We start from the raw sequence: 13,113 nt of genomic DNA, 5'->3' as shown, positions 1-13,113 counted from the left end.
TTTTTTTTTTTTTTTTTTTTTTTTAATGGATGGGGGAGATGAAAGGAGGTACTTGAGTGAATGATGGAAAGCAAGCTGGTAGAATATTGTGAAGTATAAAAGATCTTTTTTTTTTCACTCTGCACAGTGGATAAGAATACAAAAAAAGATCTTTTTTTTTTTTGTTGTTGTTGTTGTTTCCAATAGGGTCTTGAAAAGCTGGAGTACATAGCAAAGACAAATCTGCAACACCGTCCTCGGCAAACAGGACCCATAGGGGTGTTTATAAAGTGCTAGAGACGTGTGGACAGGAGTTAATGATTGACAGATCAAGGGAGGCATGATTACCAGGAAGAGTTTGATTTAGGCAAAACATGTCAGAGCTGCTAAAGGCAGGTTAGTTCTTAGCACAGTTCTTCCGGCCAAAACACAAAGTGATGAGATGTTGGATGTGTTGAGCAGTCTCTTTTACAATTAGCTGGGAAGTACCTTTTCTTACCCCACACACGTGTTCATTTGCGGGTGGTAAATCGTTCCTCCATAACTGTTGCACACACAATCGTGTGCAAGAATTTTCCTTGGCAAAAGAAGCCCTTTGCAGAGTTACTATTTTCTTTCCCCAGATGGTTCCTGACCATTTACTTCAGGGTGGCCAGTTTGGGTGCCCAGTCCCATAGCATTCGAGTCTTCCCAACTCCGTCGCCACCGTGGACAGGGGTGCCAACCTTGTGACGTGGTTGACTGACTCTGAGTTCAGGGTTGGAAGCTTTGGGGCCATCTGTATACCAGTCAACAAGGGATCCTTAGGCTTAGTCGGAGAGCCATGAGCCATTTCATCTGATTAGGGCTCGCCTTTCCGAGGAACCTCCACAGCGTCTGAACAAGCTCTCTTCCTTGAATGGACTTTGAATTTGATCAAGTAGCTTGTATTTTAAGGTTTAAAGTGTCATTAAATTAACCTAAATTATGCTGTCTGGACTGTGCAGTAGTGTTGTGGTTTACAGAAGGAATTAGCGGAAAAGGCAAAGTGCGGATACTAATTTGTAAAACATCCAGCCAGACTTTCTAAAAGCTACTCCAAGCCCCAGAGCTTTTGCCCACTTTGTCTAACTTCCAACACTAATCCCCACAGACCTTCTGTGGGTTAGAGATTCTTATTTCCAACTCACTGTATAATTGCAGGTTGCAATACACAAGAGACTGGTGGCTGCAGCAAGCAGCGCTGGTGATTGCTTACACTGTCCAGTAGAGGGCCATACTGCGCCTCTTTCCTCTCTCCTTGGCTGCCTCCTCTCCAGTCATTTGAGTTGTTGAATTGGCTTTGGATTGTTGCAGTTTGTTCTAATAGAAGAGGCACGACGGTGTAAGACACTCCCCCCCCCACACCTTGTCTAACTGCCCATGCAAATTTAAGCAATGCATACTGAATGCAGGGACCCAGCTTTTGGCTGCAGAATTCTCTTACCTCCAGAAAACCTTCAATAATTGGAAAAGTCTTTTATTTTAAAAACAAGGTCCCAGTATAGGTCTCGCACAAGCAGACAGCACCGACCAAAGGTAATGAACTAAACTGTAGTAGGTATTAGGATGCACGCGTCCTTTTTCCAGCCGGCGACATAAAGATTACTCCAGAACGTTAGTTAAACATTAAGCATTTTATTAAAAACAAGAAGCTTCTGTTTTCTTAAAGCAGTCTGTTTCGAAGCCATGGGTAGTTGCTTCTGTAATGGCCAATCAGCATTTTACCAAGTGTTCTTACAATACAGTATTAACCTGGAAACTTCACAGAGAGAGGGGCTTCACACGAGCCAGCCGACAACGTATTTCCCTTCTTTGGGGTAATACAACAATAATTAGGAAACAAGTCAGTAAGGAACTCTTTTTAGATTATTGTAAATCAGAATAAAACGGCGAAAGCAACAGCCCTCCAAGGGGATAGACTCAGCAAACTAGACTTCTGCCTCCACACTGTGCTATGCTTTAAAGGTGCTCTGAATATGATGTGATCTAAATCCACATGAAAGCAGAAGAAAAACAAGCGTGCTAACACACATATGCACAGACATGAACACAGATGATGGCTTCAAAGAAGATACTTTTTTTTTCCCACGGCAAGTAGCTCATTTACTTCATAAGACACACGGTTTTGCACCGATGCCTACATTCAGTTACAGTGGTGGGTACAGGTGGATACATAGATGACCACTGGCCTTTAGTGATGCCAAGAGATGCACAAGCATGAAAGGCCATTTAAAATCAAAGTATGTACAACCCAAACTCATTCGCTGGGGAGACAGGGTGACACAGAGAGTGAGCACAGTGCTGGGCGCCGCTAAATCCGAGGCCCTTCAAGTACGTCTCCAGTCACATCTTTTAGGATGGGCCGGTCATGTTCTACCACTGTTCTCTTAGGACAAGGGTTCTCAATCTTCCTAACGCTGCGACCCTCTAATACAGCTCCTCATGTTGTGGTGACCCCCAGCCATAAAATTATTTTCGTTGCTACTTCGTAACTGTAATTTCGCTACTGGTAAGAGTCATAATGTCAACATCTGATGTCAGGCTGTCTGAGCTATCTGATATTTGATCTCTGGTGGGGTTGTGACCCACAGTTGACTTAGGAAGTGTGTGACACTTTGGCCTTCTAGCAGCAGGACTTAACCTTTAAATTCTTAGTAATTTAGGGCTTAGGCACTCTAGATACACAAGGTAGAATAACGATTCTAGATTGTTACTGTGAAACATTAGGAATTCACTAAAGGAGGCGGGGCAAAGTGTTTAGGGTCCCAAATCAGGTTACACTGAGTAGCTTTAATGAATCTTTTTGTCATTTTCCCCACCAAAACACATTTCTCTTTATGTTTGAATTTCATCCAAACATGTTTAGATTTCTGCTGCACTTGTGAAGTTAGATCCCACAAGGGTCAGTAAGAGAAATGAGTTGGAAAAAGATTGTGCTGCAAAGGAAACGGAGTAAAATCAGTCTAACAACGTAAGCCATTGAGGTACGCTAAAGTCAGTCTAACAACGTAAGCCATTAAAGTACGCTAAATTTTGATATACAGAAAAAACAAGTGAATTCCAGAAACATACTGTCGTTACTGCACTAATAAAAAGCAGTGCTAAGATCATCTTAAATGCAAGATATTTGCAAACCTGGAGTACCTGGAAGCATGCAAGCCTTCGGGTTTCAAGACACAGAGAACTCATGTACAATTTTTGCCTTTCTTGGCTCCCTTTACAAGTTCACTTCTAAACTAATGATTCCCACATGGGATTCAGGGATATGAGATAATCTCAGGCTGTTCCGTATGAAACAGGAGAATACCCACTTCTGAGCAGGTGTTGGTGACTACATCGTTCACACTCATTAGAAGCTGTCTCCGACGCTTTGTAGGAAGGTTGTTTTGGGGTTCACTCCCTCTCTATGTAAATGTTTACCCTGTCTTCGGTGAGACGATGACTCTCTCGGGTTTGCTTCTATTTTATTTGAGAAGCAGAAAGAAGAGAATGACTTGGATGAAGTTTCCAAAGCAAAGCATAGCATAGCTTGGTCCCTGGATGCAGAAACTGGATAAAAGCTGGGGCTTTTATTTAACAGATAGAAACCTGAAGCGCCGCAGAGTCCCCAGATAGTAGGCCCATTGGCAGCCAGCGAGGAGGGAGCCCGTTCCGCTGTGGACTGGTGGGTCCCCTTGGTGGTCTGCCAAGATGCGCTCACCCACCGCTATCACCAGCTGTGCTGTGGGCTGTGTACACAGTAGCTACACGCTCACTAACATGGATAAATAGAGTTTCTGAAAAAATACATCTCATACAAAAGGAGGATGGAGTCACCTCGGCTGTTCGTGCCAAGAGACCTGAGAAAGCAGACAATCTTGTCTGTTTGAGTTTTTTTTTTTTTTTCCTTTGAAGAGGGCTCACATTTCAAATGCCTTTTTCCAACAGGAAACAACAGTGAAGAATAAGGATTGAGACGTTTCCTCATCCTGTGTGTTGGAAACAGAGTCTAGGATCCCACATAACTCACGGTCATGGGAAAGAAATCGTTTTACAAGGGCTTTAAAAATCCCAACCTTTGACCTCTAGGGTTTGGCTACCACCATCTCTCCCAGTTCTCCACAGTCATGGAGGAGCAGACCCCAGACATTAGTCAGCAGTTTCTGAATCTTGACCCACAATAGGACAGATACCTTGAGACAGGAGAAATAGATGGAGGCAATTACAAGCAGCCGTTTGATTGATGGTTGACATTGTCAGGGCTCCACTGTCTGGCAGATTGCAATGCTGTTGAACTCCCTTTGCTACCGATGGATGTTGCTATTGGCAACCGTGCAGTGAAGCCAATAAAAAGGCAAGATGAGAGGAAAACTCAACCTTAGAGGAAGCCGTAGGGTTTGTGCTGTAAATTATGTCCCCCTCAGCAATATGTAGCATCAACATTCAGGGAGGAGGGAGGCTGCTGTCTCGCTGCTGCCAGCAGCCTCTGGAAGACACTGGGTCCAGTTGTATCAGAAAGCACATGCTTGGAACTGTCTGCTTTGGGTGGACTGGCGTCCATTAGGACGGGTAACAGATGTGGGCTCACCGCAGCCTCACGTGGACTGCTTCTCCATTCCCGTCTGCGACAGAAGCGTGATGTGGTGCGGTACCCAGAAGCACCTGCAGACGATCCTACAGACTAGGGTCTTTTCCTAACTCCACCCATCCTTTGTTCCTCACCTGAAGGAGGGAGACAGCGCTGCAGAAGCTATTTGCCTTTATAGCAGAGTGATTCAGAAAACTGGCTTAATAAAATGCATAAATCTGTACAGCCTCCTTTTACCTGCTCTGCAGAAGCATTTTTTTTTCTGCTCTCGTGCCCCCCCCCCCCAGCCTTCCCTGCAGACACAGATGTGAAGGGCAGCTAGTAACATTGTTTCTTAGTGCGCCCAGCCCTTCCTTTTCTCCTTTGTCAAGATTCTCCCTGTGTAATTGTCTCTCTTTCCTGCTCAATTGATGTCATGATTCTGTACCCTCATTTGGGAGGGTGGGGGAACTGTATTGCCTTTTTTCTTTGCTTGGATTGACTTTCACCCCCCTTAGCCATTGTCTTAGCCATCTATCTACCTTAGTCCCTATCTTCTAGTCCCACCCTTTGCCCCGTTTATTTTATTGTGTTTCTTGCCATAACAAAGCTGTCTTCCTCGTGGTGATTTCCAGATCATCCCACTCCTTGTTTGGTACCTTCATTTTAGGACCCTCCCATCCCCAGCTTCAAACATCTGACCACTATTTTTTGATAATAACTGATACTGGTCAGTAAAAGTAAGGAAAAAATGTTTTGTAAATGTTTGTTTGTTTAAAGCTGGGCTGGCTCTCAGGTTTCACATCTGCGGGGATTTTCAGAGTACTCAGAGCCTCTCTCTGGAGCACCATTACGTGAACAAAGAGACGATGATTTGTGTGGACTCTAGACCCTCAAGCCCTGTGAGCTCTGAACCCCCTGGACCTGTGGGCTCTGGACCTCCTGGACCTATAGGCTCTGGACCCCCAAGACCTACTTCAAACAAAAGCTCTCAGCTTTCAGCTATCTTGTGTCCTGGGGAGTCCTTGAAAATTTGTTGCACAAAGGATTTTAAGGTTAAGACTTCTGCAAGTAAGCTACTAGGGTAATTTCAGTTTGGGCAGCAGAGAAACCTGTCCAAAGCCACCCAGTTGAGGATGCAAAATTAAGGACAGCAAGGCCAGTACTTTTCGGTGAAGATGGACCCTGTCCACAAGTGTCTTGGGTGACATGGGCATCAAAGTAGCTTAGTAGATACCACATCCATTTAAAACAGTTTTTTTCACCTGTTAGAGGCCTGACTTCCTAGAGGATATAGGTTGTGTAGACGTCATTTCCTGGCCTTTCTAGAATATTCTTTTTTTTTCACTTAAGGAAAAATATAAAATTGAGGTACCTTAAATTTTATCCCCAAACTTTTTCACCTCAGGCTAGTCCATCCTCAGTCTCAGGGGTCCTCTGCACTTGTAAAATCTCTCTCTCTCTCTCTCTCTCTCTCTCTCTCTCTCTCGTAGTTCTAGTGTTCACAGGTCACCTGTGGTACACGTGACTGTAAATTCCTCTTCCCCTTTGCTTGAATAAATTTATTAATCTATTCTTCTCAGGAAAAGGCCTGGTCTACAATGAAGGCTGAATTCAAACACTGAAAAAGGAACTGTGATCTCACTGCCAGGGTTATAGATTCTGTAACCCTCCAATTAGCAAGCTCACTGCGTTCCTACTGGGGACCCTTTGAAAAGATTGGGGTGAGTTGGTTCTCATAAGGGGGAGGCTCATCCAACAGGCAAACGAGACCAATGGTCTGGTGCATCACTAAGAAACAGTTGCATCAGAAATAAAACACCTAAGATACAAATCTGGATTCTTGGGACTGTCTGGAACAAAGACGTGCCTAGAAGGGACGTGCTTATGACAGGAAAATGCCATACGTGAAGCAGTGTTAGCGACACTTTTACCACGCTGTCCCCTCAACTCTGAACGAGTGGGGCTGATAGCCCTCAGGCTCTTGGATCCAAATCCAGCAGTGTGGGTTCATCATGGAAAGCGGAGGGTCAAGCTCTCTGCCAGCCTCTGTCTTTCATCCTTCCAGTCCTCAGCCATCAAGCACACTTCCGGGTGCACTTCCGGGTCCGGTCTATACAGTCTGCACTTTTGGACTGCCTGAGCGGAAAGATGCGGCTGCTGCAGCGGATCCTTCAGGCAGCAGAGGACCCTTCAGACCGTCGCACAGAGGCTCTGGGTGCTTTACATCCTATCCTCGCCCGCCGCCACGGTGAGACTCGCAGGGACTGGGGAGGCGGCGGAGACCTGCAGTCTTTTCTGATGTAACTCTTCCCACTTCCTTCGGTTGGCAGCCACTGAATCCAGCATTGGCTTCAGTTTGGCATTGACCTTCACCAAGGCCTAAAGCAAACGAGAAAAAGGTGGAGAGTGAGGAACCTGGTCATGGGTTTGTATTCTCCTCCTCCTTGTGTTTGTAAGGGGGATGGAAACCGGGTATAGGAAAGGAAATGGCTACCAGGTAAACACAAATTATTTCTGAGAAGTAGGTATGCATCCACCACTCTTGTGTTCTATTCATAGAGCCTGTGCCGAGAATGACAAACAAGATGACTGTGTGTTATTCAAGGGACAGGCAGCCTTGTAGACTGTCTGTGTTTACAAGTGCATCAAAAAACCCAGAAGACAAAAATGCATGCCACTATTATCTATCAATAACTGTATCTTTGCCTACCAGAGAGAGTTTTACCTATCAGTAGACTGTGAACTCAAATTTTTCAAAAATAACTTTGCAATAGTGTTGGCAGAGGCTGCTCATTCATTTCCCAGCCGCCCAGACCTGAAATAATCATACAGAAACTGTATTAATTGCAATACTGTTTGGCCTATTCGCTTATGCATATTGCTAGCTAGTTCTTACATCTTAAATTAACCCATTTCTATTAATCTGTGTATCGCCATATGGTTGGGGCCTACCAGTAAGGTTCCGTCTGGCATCCATCATGGCTGCTACATGGCTTCTCTCTGACTCTGCCTACTCTCTCCTCCTCTATCTGCTTGGAGTTCCCACCTTGCCCTACTCTGCACTGTAATAGGCCCAAAGCAGCTTTATTCGTTAACCAATGATTCACAGCATAGAGAGGGGAATCCCACATCACAAAAGCATCTGCCACAGATGCCTGCTGAACTTTCCCACGTAAGAAAGACCAGGTAACAAGAGGGGCTCATCTTCCAAAAGCAAAAGTGCGGTGGCCATGCTGGACATACAGATGAACACAGAGTGACATAGATCTGAATGATGTCAAAGGGCAGCAGGGCCGAGTGCTGTTATGGGTGCGTGTGGGTGGGGTGGGGTGGGGGGAAGGATGTCTTCATGGGAGCCTGCTGACATGACTTCGTGTGTCTCCCAGAGTCCTGCCTTCCTCATAGCTGGTCAGCTTGGCTGCAAGCCCTCTTACTTATCTTTCTCAGTGTTCCTAACTATGCCCTTTTAAATCTTCTATGCCCTTTAACACAAACACCTGTTTTCACTCTAGTGACAAAGGGAAAGGGGCGGGGAGGAGAGTGATGGAGAGGTGTGGGGAAGATGAGAGTGGAATGTAAGCAATGATCAGATGGGGCAGACGGATCACCAGGCTCGTGAAACCGACGCTTCGGGGTCCCTACTTTCAAGTGGTGTGAATGACTTCTGACCTCAGAAGCCCTGGTTGGCCCCTGGCAGTGGAACGGGAATCCTACAGCATGCTGTCTCATCTGAACTGGATGCACACGAGCCTTCTGTAGCTTTTGAATCCGTCCACCCAGAGATGCAGTACTATGGGATGGGCCAAAGACGTTACCTATCAACTAGGGTAAGAACGGATTCAGAAGGCTCAGGCTAAATATCAGTTGATACACATCTTACAGGCCGGAGGGGCATGGAGAACACCCTGCCCATCTGGGAAACCCTCATGATTCTCTGTTCCATTGGAACTTTTTTTTTTTAAAACTTAAACTTAAATTGTAAAATTAAAAGTTTAGAGTTCTTTTTCTCTATGTTAAAGGCTTTTTATTTATTTATTTCCCTGTGCTGTTAGGGATCAAACTGAAGGCCTCGTGCAGGACAAGTACTCTCCCTCTGAGCTGTAAACTTCATCCTAATATTTTGTCTTTCTCTTCCTCTGCATTGGAATAAGTCTTACTGCTTATTATGAAAGAATTCAACATATTCAACAAGTAAAATACAATTAGCAAAAACATCTTTTACAGTATCTACATGTGAATAACTAAATAATAAATATGAGTAAAATCATTCATATAGGACATACATAGTAAAGGGTCTTGGAGTCCTTTTCTATTCTAGACAATCCTATTTTTGAGAAAAGGAAATAAAGGGTGTCATTCAGTGGTAGAATCTTTGTCTCGTCTGTGGAAAACCCTGTGTTTAAGCTCCAGCAGTAGAAAAAAGGAAATATGGGGGACAGTCTATCTTTTTGCTGTTGTTGTTGCTTTTTTTTTTTTAAAGACAGTGTCTTATCATGCCTTGGCCAGTCTAAAACTCACGGTATAGACTAGGCTGGCCTCAGACATTGAGTGAGTTTATAGGTCACAGTTCATTATTAAGGGAAGCCAAGGCAGGATCTGAACTAGAGACCATGGGGGAGTGTTGCTAACTGGCTTGCCATAGCAACTTTCCCCTATGCAACCCTAAAGGAATGAGCCTGGGGCTGCAGATGTACTACTTGTCTTTAGAAAGATGATCTTTGAGGTGAGCCCACTGCTGAGGCCAGGGATTAAAACCTTGGTCCCATGGAGGTTGCAGGTTGGCCCCATTCATCACAAGGGGACAAAAGTTGAACTGAGAATAAAACCACAGTAGTTCCTGCACATCTTCTAGAAAGCACCGTCTAGGTGTGCCCCGTGGTTAAGGAGTGGCCTGCAGCAAAGTCCTCAACTGAAGAACAGCGTGTCCCGTAGATGGTGGAGTGTCCTTCCCTAAACACCCCTGAAACGCTCTGCCAGTAAACCCGACAGATCCCCTAACAGACCTGAATGGACAGAGACTCTCGCTGGTTGAGGTGACTCCTCTGCACATCGATGCCCTGTAATAGTTACTCTCATCCATCCCCATCGCACCGTGTGTTGTGTGTGTGTGTGTGTGTCAGTGAGTGTGTGTGTGTCAGTGAGTGCATGTGTGAGTGTGTGTGTCTTCCTTCCAGTGACCTTTGTCACACTCACTAGAAACATCTCATTTAAAATCTGATGTACCATTTATTTCATATATGAATAAACCAAAGCAACATAATAACCCAGTGATTAAAAATTAAAATTAAAAATTCCCTTTATTTCCACTAGAAAAATGCAGCTACCCAATTCCTGCTCAATGCTCAGTGTTTATCTGTCTGTCTGTCTGTTTATTTCTGACAAAAGTGTGTCACAGCGATGACTGCCATGGTCTTGTTTAGCGTGCCTTGGCACGGGCTCCTCTTTACTCTGATCAAGCCTTTTAATGAACGGACTACTGTCATTGCTATGGAAATTAGCGGATATGTTCTTTCCAGCTACAAAAGCATTTCTCTAGAACTTATTTTTTTTTAATCCCAGGAGCACAAATTGGAATTTTTTTCTGCTTGAAATGTAATTAAAAACTCATTTGATCACACTATTTCTGGCTCTGTTTTACTTATTCAATTCCTGTAATCAGTTTTCTTTTATGGAGCTGCTGGGAAATGATCTCAAAAGCAACACATTTTTCTCTTCTTTGGCAGGTTCCCGAGCATTTACTAAATTACATTCCTAGCACCTGCCCATGATCCGAATTACTCCGCCAATTTATTCTTTGAAACACTTAAGCTTGTTTGGCTTAGCCCCAAACACTTTCTCTCCTCGATCATCTCCTTTCTTCTTCCTCTGCTCCCTCTGTGTGCCGTGAAACACTGGGGCCGGGGAGAGATACCTCTTTCTCAGAATTCCCCTTTTCTTGTTTCCTCCTGGGGCAGGATCACCACAGGTGGAATCATTTTCCTTAGCACAAGTGTTGATTCTAGACAAAGGCAGTAAAACACGAGTCTGGAGGAATTGCTTTAATACTATAAATTTGCCACATAAATGCGGCTGGGTGCAAGGACAAGGAGCTAGTGGTGTATCTGCAGAGAAAGGGGAATCTGCAAAGTTAAGTCCCAGGGTTCCTGGGGACTGCCAGCCAGGCCCTGTGAGCAGGAGTACTACATACAGAGAAGTGGATGTTCCAGAAGGCTGGCCGCCAGCAGGTAATTCCTGATGGTTCTGGGAAAGTCAGTCCTTCCTTATGTAGAGAGAGGGGACTGTCACCTACAAAGGACTCATGGGTGGTTGCATCAGCCACAGGATGACCAACTTCCTTGTGGTATACATGTGACTGTGCCCCCAGGAGCAATGAGCACACTACCTCTCAAGAAGGTCCACTTTATTCTTATTGTTTGACTTTAGAATATTGTTTTCTTGTGCTGAGCTCAAGTCTATGGACCATGTAACTTATTCCCAGGGGCCTAATCCTTTAGACCAGACTCTTCCAGTCCCGTGCAGGACTCATGACTCTTGTGTTGACCCTGTGAAAACCACTGGACCTACAAGTTGGAATGCACAACTTGTCTCTTGGGACAACCTTATCCATCCCACTGGCACTCTCTCGATCCATTGGGCACCTGCGGTAGTTTTGCATGAGGGGACATACCCTACACCTAGCAGCCTGGGTGGCTGAGGGACTCCTCCTTCCTGCCTCTGCAAGTCATACTCCACTTTCAGCTTTCTTATGGCAAGCACGTGTAGTTTAGTCTACATTTTATTTATATTCTCATTAAGTAGCATTCTCATAGCTCAAGGGATAGACAAGGGCACAGAGGTACAAGGTAAAGTCTGGCTTCTACACTGCCCCAACTGTTGACCAATAGATATGATCAGCTGTTTGTGTGGCCACAAGAAAAATTTTTACCAGTATAAGTAAAACACGAGATATTTTTTTTGTCTACCTAATGTTTTTCAGCTGTCAAATTTGTCAAGCTAGTTCCCTGCTGTTAATGGAAATTAGGTGTTTCTATTTGGTCATTCTAAGTAACGGTGTCGAGGATATCAGCTCACACCTGATTCTCCCTCCAGCTTTCCCGTGGCTCTGGCTCCACCCCTCTGCTGATCTTTTTGCTGATCTCACTGACTTTTACTGCTACCACACGTGTTCCGTGTTCCGGAAGGCCTACGTTGTGCCAGGCTGTGTTGCTTCAGGCACGCTAACTTTCTCAAGGACCTTATGAGGGCAAAATCGTTATCATCTGTGTTGCTGTTAGTTCATCAGCAAGGAAAACTAAGACCTAGAGGAAAGGACTGCTCGGATCAGTTCTGTGGGTAATGGAAGAAACTGGCTATCGTAGTGTCTCCACCTTGTTACTATGGTGTTCGTGGTCAGATGAATACTTTCTGTGTTGGCTGTACTTTATAGGACACCCTAGAAGCCAGCAATAGTACCACCACCCCATTGCCTAAGTCATGGCAACCCAAAATAGCTAAAAAATAAAATATTTTGCCAGATGTCTGCAGACTCACCCCAGCCAAGACCCACAGCGCTTAACAGAACCATGACTCCAACATGTGGTGTGAGTCCTTATAGTATTTCTGCTAGCAAAAGAAGGGAGGACACCTTCCTTTGGCTGAGTGGTGCATTCCCCGTTACCATTTCTGATGACATTTAAGAAGAAGAGACAGCCGGTTTATACAATGAGCATCCCCTGCACTAGGACGGGGCTAGGGGTGTGACGTCATTGTCTCACGGAAGCATCACGGCAATTCTGTACGGTAGGTCCCTTCATCATCTCTTTATTGGTAAGGAAATTGCCACTCATCAAGGTCAAATGACTTGCCTGTCATCACACAGGGAGAGACTGAGGGGTCTTTACTCGAGCCTTCCTGGTTTAAAGCACTGTGTGGCAGGTCCCTCCCGAGAGGACTCGTCCTCCTTGGCCGTTCTCTCAGCAGCCTCCTGTCCTCCTCCCTTGTTTGCAGACTGAAGCGTGTCATCTAGATCCCCAATCGTAGCTTTCATACTTAAAGTGCTTTTGCATTTTATTTTTAGTGCTTTCAAATATGACCATCTTTTCTTTGTGTGTGTAGCCTCCGAGGTGGTCGCCCCTGTCCAGATGAGGTTGAACGTCCCCTTCTTAGCCGATGAGTCAGAAACTCATTGGAATGGATGATGAACGCAGGCTTTGCACTTTCTGTGAGAGGCTCATGATGACAGAAGTAGCTGCTGGTGCTGGGGTGAGGAGTGGAGGGGTCACGTGGTCTGCATGAGTGGTGAGGATGACTACCAGGTCTTCCCATGAAACCACGTGTCTTAACCCACTGCAGAGGGCCCCTGCTGTTGAGCAAAGGGCATTCCTGTTATAGATCAAGGACAGCTGGAGAGAGGATGTATTGAGGATGCCAACCTGAGTAGTCTCAGCTTGGGTGTGCTTGGCCATATGTTCCTGCTTTCTGGCACCCCACCAGAGACCCAAAGCAAAGGTTCATCGAATCACAGATTGATGTCTCTATAAGCATTTAAAAAACATTTTTTCTCTCTTTTATAAGTGTACTGGTTG

General features: G+C 45.1%; 1 protein-coding gene across 1 annotated transcript in view; it reads right to left on the bottom strand.

Annotated features, from left to right (window-relative positions):
* Positions 1-1,627: 1,627 nt before the first annotated feature.
* The window catches only part of Pde11a (phosphodiesterase 11A), a 254,575-nt gene continuing 243,089 nt past the window's right edge, over positions 1,628-13,113 (bottom strand). The window contains exon 20 of the mRNA XM_050119857.1: positions 1,628-6,928. Within this exon, the coding sequence (XP_049975814.1) occupies positions 6,770-6,928 (159 nt within the window). The 3' untranslated portion in view covers positions 1,628-6,769. The remainder of the gene's footprint in view (positions 6,929-13,113) is intronic.

The sequence above is a fragment of the Alexandromys fortis genome, unplaced genomic scaffold (genome assembly GCF_014885135.2).
Source record: "Alexandromys fortis isolate MF-2015 unplaced genomic scaffold, M_Fortis_MF-2015_v1.1 scaffold_8_1_9099942, whole genome shotgun sequence".
Classification (NCBI taxonomy): Eukaryota; Metazoa; Chordata; class Mammalia; order Rodentia; family Cricetidae; genus Alexandromys; species Alexandromys fortis.
Note: the sequence above shows the minus strand (reverse complement) of the source record. Positions and strands in the feature narration are given on the sequence as shown.